Raw genomic sequence first — 15206 nt, forward strand, 5'->3', positions numbered from 1 at the left:
GCTCTCCTTGTCTGCCCATTCCCCCACGGTCTCTGGGCAGGGATGGCCTCAGTGGGGGCTGCTGACATCCTCAGCACCTTGGAGGCTGCTGCTGAATTTTCCGGCTGCAGAAGCTTGTTCAGTCTGCAGCTCTTCAGTGCAGGAATTCAGTGTCCCAGGGCTCATTAACATTAAGAACACCTTAACAAGCCAAGCCTCTGGGAGTAATTTGATTTTAATTTTCAAATCTTTTGTGGTTAATTAGACGAATTCCATTAGTCTATTCAAGGTGAATAGATTCTCTTTAAAAAGTGAGTGAGAAACAATTACTTAGGTCAAATTTAGGGTTTTTTTCCCTGTCAAGTAATTGATACATCCTATCTCCAGCTGACACTGAATCCAAGCACCTCCTCATGCAGTTGGAATAGATATGGAAATCAAGACCCTTCATGGCTGACAATCAATCTGACTCTGTCCCTACCCCCACCCCACCATTTCCCCATCCAAGCCCCGGCACTCAGAGCAGCCTTGTGCAAATCTGAGCTCCCTCCAGCCCAGGCTGCACCTGCAGCTTTCAGCTCCTTGGCTCCAGCTCCCACCTGCTTTCCTTGGAGAAGGAGCTGCCTGAGACACAGAGGGATGTTCATTTGTTGTCAACCAACAAAGACAAGGCAAGTCACAGCTCCATCAAATGAAAAAGTTGTTCTTCTCCCTTGCTCTGCCTTGCCCCTGATCCCCACAGCCTGTCTTGTTTCCTTCATCCCTGCATTGCCAGGGACTTTCTGGGACAAGGGAGCTCTGTTCTGGATGTGGAGGGATGTCAAAGTGCCACCACTGGAGAGGGAGCCACAACTCATCAGGTTTTTGTCTTTTGAGGGATTAGGAACTGATGAGACTCAGAGTCACAGAAAGTTTCTCTTTATGGCCAACAGACCACAGTTGAACAGGACAGAATTTACTAACAATGACGCTCCTCCCTGAGCTATGCATAGTGTCCCAGCAGTACCTGATGAGTCCACCATCCATAAGTGATTTCTTGGCTAAAATTACTAAAAAGTAATTTTAGACAAATGTGGTTGTGTGATAGATATAAACACAATTAAGTTCTTGTATCAGGATGCTCATCCTGCAGTGGGGGAAAAACAGCTGAAACTATTCCTGATTTGCAAAGCTGTCACTGGTGGATGGAGAAGAGAGGTGTCCTGGGGTGACGTTATAATGCTTGTATCCCCATTCATCTGTTCTGTGCCTTTAAGACTGGCTCTGAAGAGTGGAAGTTTTGTTTGGGTTTCTCTTATCAGAGACACAGAGACAAACAGTACATAGGGCTGTTTTTCACTTCTTGCTTCAGCTTGCTGCTTTTGCTTGCTCTCTTTTTCTGCTCTTGCTTCTGCTCTGCTTTGGCCTCTGCTTATTAGCTAGTTCTAGCTAAACAGTCCACATCCCTTCCTGGACTGTTTCTCCTCTCCTGTTCCTGTGACCATCTCGAACCTGCTCCAGACTAGGACCCAGGAACACCAAGGGTTCGGCTGCAGCGGCTGGCCCAGCGCCGGAGGGACTGAGAACAGAGCGACCACCCCTGAAAGAGACTTTCTGATTTTGTCATCTTTCTCAGAGCGGTGTCATCGGCTATTGTTCATTTTGTGTGCTGGGGGTGTTGTTCCTGAAATAAACAGCTTCTTTCCACCTCTCTCCAAGGAATTTTTTCCCGAACCGGTTGCGGGGAGAGGCCGTGTGGGTTTTGCTTTCTGGAGGGGCCCTCCTTTGCAGATTCTTTAACAAATTTGCCCTAAACCAGGACACTGAGCCATGCCGGGGAGAAAAAGCAGTGAGGGGCTCCAGCCCAGCTGCTTCACTGCCCTGCCCGCTCCATGGAGCTCTGCCATGGGAGAAAGCCGACGCCGGACGAGCCCCCGAGCTTCCATCAGCTGCTGGAACTGCTCCGTGACAGCTCCTGTTCTTCCGAGAGAGACCCCAGCGCCTTCTTGTAATGCGTGTCATGGGGGGATTCTGTTTGTTAATAAACTGTGGGGGGTTTTCCACTTTCATCAATCAGTAATAATTTCCTATTGCTGGAAAGGGATTGCTGGAACACTTTAGAGGAGACGACTTATTGCACAATATCCTGTTTGAAGTTGTCTCAAACTGTGTGAGAGAGATGGCGTCATACAGGAGCATCCCCAAGGCTGCGGAGGGGAAGGCACAGAGGAAGACAAACCCAGTATTTCTGAGGGAACTCCTTGACACCAAACCAACCTGAGTTGTCAAACAGCAGACTTGATGTTTCAAGACATGGGCCAAAGGGGAAACCTTTCAGTGTGTTTGGTCCAGGCTGGGTTATGCTCAAGGCAAAGGTGTGTCAGTGTGTTGGATAATACTCTTTTCTTGACCTAGAGATGGGCACACTGAGAGATGTTTTAAAAACTCTTATTCCATTTTCAGTCTCATGAGAAGGGTGAGACAATACACATAATTCACGCCATCACAATCAGAAGCCCACTATTTCCTAATTACAGTATTTCTTGGTCTATCAGCCTTTTGCCATGCCATGTTGTAGATGCCTTAAAGCCAGTTATTTAAATCTACCCCTCGTGGGTCCCACTACAATGCATCTTTCATAGCTCTGTTTTTCCAAAGTCTTATTTGCAAGGCCATCTTTTGAAACCTTTTTCTAGCTCCATTTCTCTCTCAACAATATCTGTCCTATTCCATGGCATTTTTAAGTTAGTATTTCTTGTCTCAAGACTTATATACAGATTAATACTGTGTGGGCCTTCTATTAGGCTCAAAAAGCTTTCTACAAATGCATTTCCCACATCAGTGCACTTGGCTCCTTTTCTCCTCATTGTGCCTGGCAAGCACAGAGCCCAGAGCTCCTGCAGAACCCATCACAGCACTCAGTGGGAGCAAACTTGTGTCCAGTCCTCGCCTGGAGCTGTGGTGCCCAGCATTCCACCACATTGGAATGAGGAAGTGTTCCTGCTCTTTCAGAAGGAGCTAAGGAGGTTTGGCCTTCAGATCAATTGTCTGCAGGCTCCTGCAGTGCCTGGTGCTGCTCCCTTGCCAGAGGCACCCCAGGCCAGGGGGGCACATCTGGGCTGCTGTGTCTGGCTCTGGGGCTCCCTGTTCTGGGCAGTGAGGAGGAGCTGCAGAGGCTCTGCAGGACTGACAGGATGGGCTTTGGGGCTGGCAGGAGAAGCTGAGGGACCTGGGCTGCTGGAACTTCTGAAGAGGAGGCCCAGGGCTCATCCTGCAACTGCTCCAAGGGTGGTTCCAGAGAATCCCAGAATCAGCAAGGTTGGAAAAGGCCTTGGAGATCATTAAGTCCAACCTGTGCCCTGGCACCGCCTTGTCTCCCCTGAGCCTCCTCCAGGATAAACAACTGCAGGTCCCTCAGCCACTCCTCATAGGACTTGTGTTGTTCCAGACCCCTCCCCAGCCTTGTTGCCCTTCTCTGGACACACTCCAGCCCTTCCATGTCCTTCCTAAATTGGGGGCCCAGAACTGGACACCGCACTGGAGGTGCTGTCCAAACAGTGCTGAGCACAGGGGAAGAATCCCTGCCCTGCTCCTGCTGGCCACACCATTCCTGATCCAGGCCAGGAGCCATTGGCCTTCTTGCCCACCTGGGCACACTGCTGGCTCATGTCCAGCCTGCTGTCCATCAGTCCCTGCAGGTCCCTTTTCTGCCTGGCTGCTCTCCAGCCCCTCTGGCACCTTGTTGAGGGAGGGATGCAGGGAGGGAACGGGTCCAGATCCAGTCCTTCCTGAAATGTGGTGTTTGCTGGCACTGCCAGTTCCCAGATCTTGATATTTCCATATTCTGGCACAGCCCAAGTCCAGCATTTGCTGGCAAAGAAAGCCAAAACCAAGCAAATACCTGGTATCTAGAGCAACCCGATCTCATGTTTGCTGACACCCCCAGTACCCAGATCCGGAATTTTTCAGATGCCTGCACAGCCTCATTCCAGCAATTTGCTGGCACAGAAAATTAGCATCTGGCAATTTCCCAGTGCCGGCACATTTCGCACCAAGATCTGGCGTGCACTGGCACTGCCAGTGCACACATCTGGCAATTTCCCTCTTCTGGCACCACCCATATCCAGAATTTGCAGGCAAAGAAAGCTAAAACCTGGCAATTTCCCCTTGCTAGCACCGCCCAATCTGGAGTTTGCTGGCAGCAGGATCCCAAGAAAGATGGAAGGAAAGAAGGAAAGAAAAGAGGAAGGCATCCAGATCCAGTCCTTCCTGGAGCCTGGAGCCTGAAATTGGCTGTTTGCTGGCACTGCCAGTGCCCAGATCTGGAAATTTCCCTATTCTGGCACAGCTCAAGTGCAGCAATTTGCTGGCACAGAAATCCAAAACTCGTGGCAGCTTCCTGCTACTGGGTCTGGCACCACCCACATATTGTGTTTCCTGCACCAGAACCCCGATTTGGAAATTTCTCAGTGCCAGCAGAGCCCAAAACTGGCAGATTTCTGTGGCTGGCAATGACACCACCCAGATCTGGTGTTTGCTGGCAGCGCCAGTGCCCAGGTCTGAAAACTTCCTGGTGCTGGCACAGCCCAAGTCCAGTGATTTGCTGGCACAGAAAGCCAAAATTTGGAAATCTGCAGGTTCTGGCACCAGCATCATCCAGCTCTGGTGTTTGCTGGGACCGCCAGTGCCCAGATTTGGAAATTTCCCGATGCCTTCACAGCCCAGGTCTAGCAAATTGGTTTTAGCTAGCTTAGGAAGAGAAGTTCCTTTGGACTGTGACTTTCCTTTTTCTTGGAATTGTTTAAACCTGCTCTGGACTGAAAACCCAGAAAAACACCAGCAGCAGCTCACACCTGTGGCCCCCCGAGCTCTGGGACGCTGCATTCCAGCACCAGAGTGACTTAGAAGAGACCAAGTGAGCCAACTACAACCCACAAAAAGGACTTTCTGAATTTGCCATCTCTTCAGCACTGTCCAAGGTTTTATTTAATATTATTCATTTTCCATGCTTCTGAATACTTTACTTGTGAAATAAACTGGGTTTTTTCACTTTTCTTGAGGGAAGTCTTTTCCTGAACTAGTAGGGGGAGGGGCTGCTTGAACTTGCTTTCTAGACGGACCCCTTTTGGAGATTTCCTCCCAAAATTTGCCCTAAGCCAGCACAAACAGTCATCATGAAAATTTCACCAGTGGCCTAATTTCCTGGTGGCAAATCTTGTGACAGAAGCTTGACCTTGTTCTCCATGAGAGATTCTTGGGAAGAGCAGACAGGAGAAGATTCCTGGAAAATGGAAACAGCTTTCCAGAAGGGAAATGAAAATGAAAGAAACAATCAAAGATATTTTCCTCTATTTATTTCTATGCTCCCCTTTTCCATGTTGCACTACTTCTCCATCCCAGTAATTCCAGATGCATTGCACCTCTAAGATCGATGACTTAGTGATTTTTAGACACTCTAAAATACCATGAGCCACACACAGCTTTCCTTTCCTTGTTTTTACTGGAAAGCAACACTGGAGATATAAGTGCAGTGCTAGGGTCAGGTAGGAATCCTACCCCAAGGGAAGGTGGCCCGACAGTGTTTGCCCCTCAGCAAGGACAATGCCAAGCAGCAAGCAAGGGGATCGCTGTGCCAGTGTGCAGGAGTCAGGGCTCTGCATCCGGGCTCAAGGCTGCAAAGTTCCCGTGTTTGGGCAGACGGAGGGGCTGTCCCCGGGGCGCGCGGGGCTCGAACGTGGGGCTCGTGGGGCGAGCGGGGAACGGACACGGGGACGAACGGCCCCGGTGCTTCAGTTGCAGCGGCGGCAGCGGCGGCAGCAGCAGCGGCGGCAGCAGCAGCAGAGACAGCAGCAACAGCAGATAGACTAGAAAAATCGTTCTTTCTCTTTCTCTCGCTCTTTCTCTCCCTTTCCCGCGGTCGGGCGCCCTTCTCTCGGGGTCCCTTGACCGGATTCCCTCTCCTCTCCCCGCCTCCCTCTCCCCGTGATGGGCCGGGCCATGCTCCCGGCCCGCCCCCGGCTCCGGGCCGGGCTGCCCCGTGCCCGGCCCCGGCCGTCCCGCCGCGGTCTCGCCTCCGCCCGGCTCTGGCCGTACTGGCGGTGGCGCTGCTGGGCGGGCATCAGTGCCTGGGACGGGGGCGGCATCGCCGCCCTGTGCCTCCGCCTGGCCCGAGCGCGGCCCCGGCCCCGAGGCAGGCTCCAGTCCCGGCCCCGGCCCCAGCCCCAGCCCCGACCCCGGTCCCGGCCCCGGCCCCGGCCCCAGCCCCGGCTCCTCCCGGGGATCGCGGAGGACACACGCGGCGCGGCCGCTCCCGCCGCCTCCGCTGCGGCTTCCCCGGCCCGAGCTCCGCCGCTCGGCAGCGCGGCCGCCGGCCCCGAGCCTCCCGTGCCGCGTTCCCGGGAGCGAACACCTGGGCATGGCCGGCCCGGGGCGGGTGAGGGGCGCTCGGGGGCCGTTGCTGGCCCCGGGCCGAGCGCTGACAGCCGCGTCCCGCCCGCAGGGACGGCGCAGGAGGCCCTGCTGGAGCGGTACCGGCTGGGCTCGCTGCTGGGCCGCGGCGGCTTCGGCAGAGTCTTCGCGGCCACGCGGCTCTCGGACGGCGCCCCGGTGAGCGGCGGGGCCGGCGGCGGGCGCAGGAGGAGGGGATGGAGGAGGAGGAGGGCAGAGGGCGGAGGATGGGGCTCGCAGTGCGGGCGGCGAGCTCACCCCGCTGCTGGCCTTGGCTTGCAGGTGGCCATCAAAAGGGTGCCACGGAACCGCGTCCGGCACTGGGGCGAGCTGGTGAGTGAGCGGGGCCAGCAGCCGGGGCTGCCGGCCAGGGGTGAGCCGGGGCCCGGCACGGTGGGAGCCGCCAGGACGCCCCGACGGAGAGCGGGCGTGGGGCCAGCGCAGGGCGCAGAGCATCCCGGCCTGGCTGAGGGCTTCCCCAGGCCTGGCACGGCATCGGTCCCACTGACGGCATCGTGCTCCTCCCGCAGCCCGACGGCACCAGCGCACCCCTGGAGATCGTGCTGCTGGCCAAGGTGTCCACTGGCTTCCCCGGTGTGGTCCAGCTGCTGGAGTGGCTCGAACTCCCCAACTGCATCGTGATGGTGCTGGAGCGGCCAGAGCAGTGTCAGGACCTGCAGCGTTTCATTGGGGCACGGCGGTTCCTGCCCGAGGAGGAGGCGCGGGCGCTGTTCCGCCAGGTGCTGGAGGCCGTGCGGCACTGCACCAGCTGTGGGGTCCTGCACAGGGACATCAAGCCAGAGAACATCCTGGTTGACCTGGACACCGGGCAGGCCAAACTGATTGACTTTGGCTGTGGCACCTACCTGCAGGACACAGTCTACACTCACTTTGCAGGTGAGCCTACCCAGGGCTGTGCTCCCGCTGCTGACATCCCATGGCCCAACATCTCCCAGCCCAAGCTGGCTGTGGCAGCGGGGATTCTCCCTTTTGCTGCCAGTCAGAGCACTGAATCTTCAGCTGAGTTGCTTTAGAGCGGGGCTGGGTGGGCAGCCATCTTCCAGCCCTGCTGGCAGCCTTTGCCAGCCGCTCTGCCCAGGACTGGGGCTGGGCTGAGGCAGCCAGCCCGACCAAAACCCCCGTGGGTGGGGGTAGCAGAGAGGGAGGGCGGAACCTGTGCCCCAGCCACTTTGGTGTGCAGAGGAGAGGAAGGGCTTGGGCTGCTCCACTCGCCCTGTTTACCTTGGCTTCATAATATTTTTGGGGAAATGCAGGCAGGGAGGATAAGGGCATGTTTTTTCCCCAGCATGGAGTGGGTTTTTCCTTTGCATGTCATGGTCGGGCCTAGCCAGGGCTGCCCTCTTCCAGCACCAGAGGCTTCTTTTCCAACCCTAACTTTGTGCACAAGTCCCAGATGCTGGCGAGAGGGCAGTGGTCACCCTGTGTGCCCCTGATGCAGCCCCCGCAGGCCCAGGGATGCTGGGGCCAGGCTCTGGGAGCAGCAGCATCCCCCTGATGAACTCCATCTGTATTCCATAGGAACACTGTCCTACAGCCCCCCGGAATGGAACGACTTTGGCTGGTACCATGGCGAGGCAGCAACAATCTGGTCCCTGGGCATCCTGCTGCACCAGATGGTCTGCGGGGAGCACCCTTTCAGGAGGGGCCGGAACCTCAGCTGGGGCCAGCTCCCGCTGCCACAAAGGCTCTCTCAAGGTGGATCCTCTTCTCTGGGCACGGGGGGAATCCCAGTGCTGGGAGCCAGCAGCGGGCTCGTGGGCATCCCGCTCTGGCAGCTGCTGAGGAGGTGGCACATGTCCTGCTCTCCTCCAAAACAGGGAATTGGTGGGAAAGTTTAGGCCCAGCTCAGAGCGCATCCAGCATGGCCTGGGCATGGAAACAGTGGGGTAAAGCAGACAGGAGTCTTCTCTGGCTGACCATCAGTTTCTGCTTTCTCTCCCCAGAGTGCAAAGACCTGATCTGGTGGTGTTTATCCGTGAACTCCTTGGACAGACCCACACTGGAAGACCTGTTCTGTGTTCCTTGGATGCAGGATATTCCTCTGCCATAGAAGAAGGGAGAGAGCCACAGGCACACTTTGATCCAGGGCCCTGGTAAGTTCCTGCTCCACATATGCCTTGGCAATGAGAAGCAAAGGAACCCAACCCTTTTTGTGCTGCCTGTGTCACTGGACCGGGGTCATGGGATGGGAACACGCAGCCCTTGTGCTGGAGCCCTTGTGCTGGAGCTGAGCTGCTCTGCCCAGCACTGGTGGCTGCCACCCCAGCTGGTTTTGCTTGTCCTGGTTCCCTGACAGCTGGGGCCTGGGCAGAGCCCTGAGAGCCTGGTCTGCCCCCAGGGAAGGAGAAGCCCCTGGAGAAGCTGTACCGGGTGGGGATGCTGCTGCTGCTGCTGCTGCTGCTGCTGCTGGAGACAGCAAGGGTGACATCAAGGATGACAAGCTCTTCCTCAGCCTGGCCACTGGAGGCTGAAGGTGATGGACTTTGATTCTGGCAACTTTTTCAAAGCCAAACTCCACAGGGAATTTGCAGATGAATCCCCACCTGGGGAAATTCTGCTGGATTTGGGCCTGGCCCAGCTTGGCGGGGAACCAAAGGTTCCCCCTTTGCTGGGGCAGATGCAACTCATTCTTCAGTCGCTGCCCAGCTGCTTTTTGGGAGGCTGGGGGATGGGCTGGGGCGGGTACGAAATGGGAGTGGGCTCCTGGCCCTGCCAACAGCCCCCAGCACCCACCGTGCCCCGGGCTGGGGCTGGGGCTGGGGCAGCCAGCCCGACACAAACCAACCCCATGGTGGGAGCAGAGGTGGGGCTCCAGAACCTGTGCACAGCTGCTTTGCTGTGCAGGCAAGGAAGGGCTTGGGCTGCTCCACTGCCCTTGTTTGCTTCGGGGTCACCGTGATTTTGGGGGACAGTGCAGGGGGGAAGAGAGAAAGTGTGGGATTCCCTCACCCATGGCTGGGTTTTTCCCTAGCATGTAGGGGTGGGGCCTTCCTCATGGCCCTGACAGAGATAAGAGTTTTTACTGTTTTTCTTGTTTTTCCTTTTTGTCTCTAAACTCTTGTCCATAATGTGTTGTTTGTTATTCCAGAGGAAGCATTCAAGGTGTTCCAGTGTGGATGGGGAAGTGCTTGGGAGCAGCTGTGGCGTGGATGGGCTGTGCCCTTGGAGAAGGCTGAGGCCATGGTTTGGGAGCAGCTTTTCTTCCAGCCGTGGCTGGTGTGAGGTGGGTCCCTGTGTGCTTGGCAGGGTGGGATCAGAGATTTTGGGAGATGGCAGCGAGCACAGGAGCATCCTGCTCTGGGCAGCTGCTGAGGGCTGGATGTGCCGTGGCTGGCTGCACGCTGGGCACAGGTCCTGCCCTCCTGCTCTGTGCCAAAGGCAGCAGGGATGGGCAGCTCTGGGCACAGCTCTGGGCACAGCCAGCATGGCCTGGGCACCCCAGGCCTTGGCACAAGGGCACAGGAGCCCTCAGCTGACGGGCACTTTCTGCTTTCTCTCCTTGCAGCCGGGCTCTGCGGGTGCTGAGGCTGCTCTGGGCTCTGCCAGGGCTCTGCTGGGCTGGCTCTGCCCTCACATTGCTCTGACAGATTTGCATCAGACAAGCCCGTTGTGAGCACAGCGCCTGAGCTTTCTGCTTTGGCAGGTGAGTGAGACTCTGCTGCAGGCCCAGAGATTTGAGCTGGGGACACACATCCAACTGGCAAGGACCCAAACTCTCCACAGTCCCAGCTGAATGCCTGGATCTGCACATGGTGTTTTGTCTGTCCCATTCTTCCTTCTTTATTGGCTGGAATTGTGCAATTGCACTTTCTTCCTCCTCTAGCAGTGCCACAAGTGGGCCAAAGCTGGCGAGTGGGCTGTGCTCCTGAGGCAGTACAGTCTGGATGGAGAATTGCCCTTCTGCACTTCCAAACCAGAGCAAAAAGCCGTAAGTGGGACTTTGTGTCTCTGAGAAACTCCTGGCAGTTTCCACAGCAATGTGCGGCTCATTTGCAGGGTGAGAAGGAAGGTCATCTTCTAAAGGATTTGAGCTTTGACAGAGTTTCCATTCCCAGTCCTGCTTGGAGCTGGAAGGGCACAAAGCAATTTCCTCTTGCTTTGACCACAATTTAAAATGACAATATTGGAAACAATCCCCAAAAACTTTTCAAAAAGACTGCTGAGGTCAGTAAGATGGATCCATGCCATCAGCACATTTGCAAAGTAAATAACTGAGTTTTCTTCCAAAAGATCAGTTACCTCGTAATTCAAAGTTAGAGAAGATTTTTCACTGCACACTTGGGTTTTGTTTTTATCTTTCACATTTTATATTGTTTTTAATTACTTTTTCCTTTTTTCTCCTTTAAATAGAAAACATGTCCTACAAAAGGAATGTCCTTGCTCCTGGTTCCCATGTGGAGCAGCTCCCTTCCTGCTGGCTGAGCTGCTCCACACAGGCTTTTCCCCGTTGCTGGGCACAGACTGATGGAGCAGCACTGCTGAACTCGGGCACACAGAGGGACCAGCAGCAGCTGCCTTTGGCCACCTGAGGCTCCAAGGCTTAAACTCTGAGCAGCCAGGGCTGGAAGAGACTGGCAGGATCTGATCCCTGACTCTGGGCCAGGGCTGCACAAATGACCCCACAGCAGCAGCAGCAGCACATGGAGCTGACTTTGAGCACAGCCCCTGCCCCTCTTCCCTCCCGTGGGCAGCGGTGTCACAGCAGCCTGAGGCACCTGGGAGCCCCCAGTGCCAGCAGGGACTGGAGATGGCAGCCCTGGGCTCCTGGAGGCTGTGCAAGGAACGGAGCTGGGCACTCCCTGTCCAAGGGGAGCTTCCAGATGGAAAAGGCTGCTGTGCCAGGCAGCTCCAAGGGCACAGAAAGGAGGCTCTGGAGCACTGGATCAGTGCCAGTGCCACAGTCCTGGGCAGCAGCCAGCGAGCCCTGGGGGAACAGAGGGCACAGCAAGAGGGACAGAACCAGGCAAGGGCAGAGACTGGAGAGAGCCAGGCCTGGGAGCAGGAACAGCTGCTCCATTGCACTCTTGGAGAAAGCTCTTGGCTGGTTCAAAGCAGTGAAAGGCGTGAAGGGCAGAGAGGAGGCCACAGCAAACAATGCTGCTGTTTGCACAGCCTCCCCTCTCCGTGTCCCAGAAGGGATTGCATGGACTGTGTTCTTCTCTCCAAGTCGTCTCGTTCAGCATGAGCAGCTCAGCACCAGGAGCTGAAGGAGCTGCAGCCTCAGGCCACCGGAGCTGGGCAAGAGGGAACTTTTGGAGCAAAGGAATGCTGCTAAAATAGACCCAGCTGAATGCAGTGGATAGAATCATGGAATCACAGAATCCTTTCTGTTGGAAAAGCCCTCTGAGTTCACCCAGTGCAGCTGCTCACCCAGCAGTGCCAAGCCCAGCACTAAACCACGTCCCTGAAGGGCCAAGGCCTGGACACCAGCCCTGAGTGAGGCCTGGACAGCAGGCCCTGAGCCAAAGGTGGCCTCTGGATGAACCTTCCAAGCAAAGGTTATCTTTGTATCTGCTCCCTGATGAAATATGCATTGTCATTAGCCCTGTGGTAGATGTAGCCACTCATTAGTGAAACATGTATAGAGCTTTGTGTATTTAGAAGCCAGACAAGGCCATGAAATCTGACATCTGGCCTTGTTTGGGGCTGTATGGTCAAAGTCACCTCCCTTGGTTCCTCCTTGAGCCCTGGCCAGGCTCTGGGAGGGACGCAAGAGGAGGATGAAAGCAGATGTGGCCATACTAGCAGTGCTGTCAGTTTGTTCATTCAGCACTGTCAGAGCTGGGCCCTCTCCCAGCGGGGTTGGAGTCTCACCTGGGGCTGGAGGCACCTGCAGGAATTCCCAGTGCCCAGGAGTGGCTCTGCAGCCCTTGGCTATGACAGCTTCCCCAGCTGCTGTGTGGGTCTGGGGGATGGTAAAGGCTGAGGGTAAATGCTGCTGGATCTTTCTTAATCACTGCTGCAATCTTTGGTGGGGATGGTTGGGTGCATTGCTGAGCTGCTCCTTTGGTGATTCTTTGCTGCTCTGAACTGCAGGAAATGACACTGATTCCTTCAGCTGGAGTTTGAAGGAATTTGGTACTGACCCTGCCCACTGGTTAAACAAAACTGGCACAGTCTGGCCAGATGCCAACAAAATGTCACTTGTTCAGTGTCAATGTGAGGAATCAGTCCCATCAGAAATTCCCAGCTGGGAAGCCCTTCCCTGGAGTTCCCTGGCTCTGGAGTGGGCTGAGGTCAGAGCCCCGTGTGAGCAGTGGGGCAGTCCGGTAAAAGAAGCTGCACCCCTGGATGTCTTCAAATGCATCCAAAAATTGCAAATGGAAAAGGAAAAGACCTTGTGGGTTTGGGCAGACAAAGATGAATTTGTTGAGAATGCATAGGAAACAGCACCTTCAGAAGGAACAATTATTGTTGGAATGCTCCCACATGGAGCAACAGAAGAAGGTTTTAATCTTGACCTGATATGCATTTGTACAAGTGAAATATTGATATAATAAATATCTATATACATATTTATAGTATAATAAGACATACATATAATATATCTATATATACATATATATATAATTCATATATATGTTAATATATTCACATATATAAGTGGGTATATATGTGTATACACATATGTGTAAAACAATATGTATATATTGTTTATATTGTTTAACACAACCTGCCAGACCAGATCTCCCTGTTTGCCCCAAGGGCCCCTTTGGGAAATGCTCTGATCCATGGGGCTCCATGTGAAGGCTGCTGTGACACTGAGGGACTTGCACAGGAATTCCATCCAGGAGCCTGGGTGCCCCTCAGGGACTGGGACCCGGCCCCTTCCAGCCAGAGGGGAAAGGGCCCCCCAAGCCTTGTTAGCCACAGACAGCGTGGTAAAGCTGAACAGCAAAGGGCCTGGGGGCATTATTCTGGAATTAAAAAGGTGCCAGCTCCAGGGACAACAGAATTCTTGTTCCTAATTGGAATGAGATTGAGAAAAAAGAATGAAGAATGGTGTCACTAAAGTACTACTGGTGTCTGTAAGGTGTACCTTGATAGTCAGCCAGAATCTTTGTCTGCCACAAACACCTCCAGTGTTTCACCAAGGGATTGGTCATCAAAATGTAACGATGAGTTATGGTGGATTGCTGATCTTCCTTTGTAATTCTTTGCTAATGATGATGTGCTTTGCTGAGTTTATCCTTTTGAAATTCTTGGCAGCTGTGCATGATATAAATGACACAATTCCTTAAGTTGGTGTCTGTGTCTTTGGCAGTGACCCTGCCCACTGGTGAAACAGGGCCCCCTCTTGCCTAAGTGTTCCCTGGGAAGGCAAAAGCCCTCCCTCCAAAATTCCCCCCTTCCTCCCTGTTCCCCCCATCACACCCTGAGCACAATGTGCTCTGGTCTTGGGTATGCCCGGGGTCAGTTGGGGTCCCCTGTCCTGGCTGTGTCCCCTGCCCAGCTCCCCCACAGCCCCAGCCCCTCCCCAGCGTGGCTGACGAGGGGCAGGACAGGCCTTGGCTGTGCTGCAGCTCAGCAAGAACAAAACCATCTCTGCGTGCTCAGCCCTGTGCTCAGCACCCGGCCCAGCAGTGTCTCAGTGCCAGGGGCTGTGCCCTCAGTCCCTGCCAGGGGTTTCCATGGCAACTGCCAGGCCAGGTGACCCAGGTGTCCCCCCCAGTGCCGGTTGCCATGGGAACAGTGCCCAGCCCTGCCCCTTTCTGTCTGGCTGACCTGGCCTTTGGCCCTGGCAGTGCCGTTGGCTGCTGGTTCCTGGTGCCTGAGCGGCCAGCGCGGCACAGGGCAGGTGGCCATGGCACAGCCCCCAGCAAGGGATCCCCTCTGGCTCTGGGCACTGACACCAGCCCTGAGCAAGGGGCAGCTTTCCATGGCCACAAACCACCACAAGTGCTTGGGGCATTGGTTGCCATGGCATCAAACCAAGGAACAGGTCCCTGTGGCCATTGCCATGGCACCTGGTGGCACCAACCAGTGTCACTGCAATTGTACCTGGAACAGCCCAGGCACCACTTTGTCCTGAGGGTTTCCATGGCAGCTGAAGACACCAACAGCCGCTGCTCTGCAAGGGTCATGGGGGAGACGGGAAGGAGCAGCAGAGCAGGGGCTGATCCATCCCCAGTGCGCTGCACAGCCCAGGGCAGCGTCCCAGAGCGTCCTCATGGAGCTGCCAACAACATCCCCCCTCTGCAGCCCTGGCCTCTCCCCCAGCTCACACAGGTGCCCCATCCTTGCAGGCACAGACACGGCAGCACTGGCTCAGCAGCCCCTGTTTGCATTGCACACAGCAGGGGGAGCACCCCCATGCTGTTGGTGTGGGGACATGAACCTGAGGGAGCAAAAATGCCATCAGCCCCTGGGGCCAGTAAGGGCTGGGGGATACCAGGGAAACCACTCAGCTTTGTCCTGGCCTCTGCAGTCAGCCAGAAAGTTTGTTCCCATCAGCTGGGAGTTTCCTGTCCCACTGCAGACGCTGTTGCTCACAGCCAGGGCAGCCACCCCCAAACTGCCCTGAGCATTTCCTTGGCTTCACCTTTGCTTTCTTTCCTCTTCCTGAAACAAATTTCTTCCCATTGCCCACCCCGTCCCCTCCCCTGCAAACAGCCCATCCCTGTTTGCCATTTCCTCTCTGGCCCCACTCCCCATTGCAGTTCCTGACTTGGCCCCATGGGAACGTCCCTTGGGCAGCAGGACCATCCTACAAGTGCTGCAGGAATTGTCTGCAGTCTCCTGCAGTGCCTTGTGCTGCTCTGTGTCTGGCTCTGGGGCTC

General features: G+C 55.3%; 1 protein-coding gene across 1 annotated transcript; it reads left to right on the forward strand.

Annotated features, from left to right (window-relative positions):
- The first annotated feature begins 1788 nt into the window (after nucleotides 1-1788).
- LOC141730037 (serine/threonine-protein kinase pim-1-like) lies at nucleotides 1789-8507 on the forward strand. The gene is made up of 6 exons (XM_074546674.1): nucleotides 1789-1807; nucleotides 6458-6564; nucleotides 6688-6738; nucleotides 6936-7302; nucleotides 7945-8121; nucleotides 8370-8507. The coding sequence occupies exons 1-6, from the start codon at nucleotides 1789-1791 to the stop codon at nucleotides 8474-8476; spliced, it is 828 nt and encodes a 275-aa protein (XP_074402775.1). The 3' UTR covers nucleotides 8477-8507.
- Nucleotides 8508-15206: the final 6699 nt, after the last annotated feature.

The sequence above is a fragment of the Zonotrichia albicollis genome, chromosome 9 (genome assembly GCF_047830755.1).
Source record: "Zonotrichia albicollis isolate bZonAlb1 chromosome 9, bZonAlb1.hap1, whole genome shotgun sequence".
In the NCBI taxonomy this organism is placed as follows: Eukaryota; Metazoa; Chordata; class Aves; order Passeriformes; family Passerellidae; genus Zonotrichia; species Zonotrichia albicollis.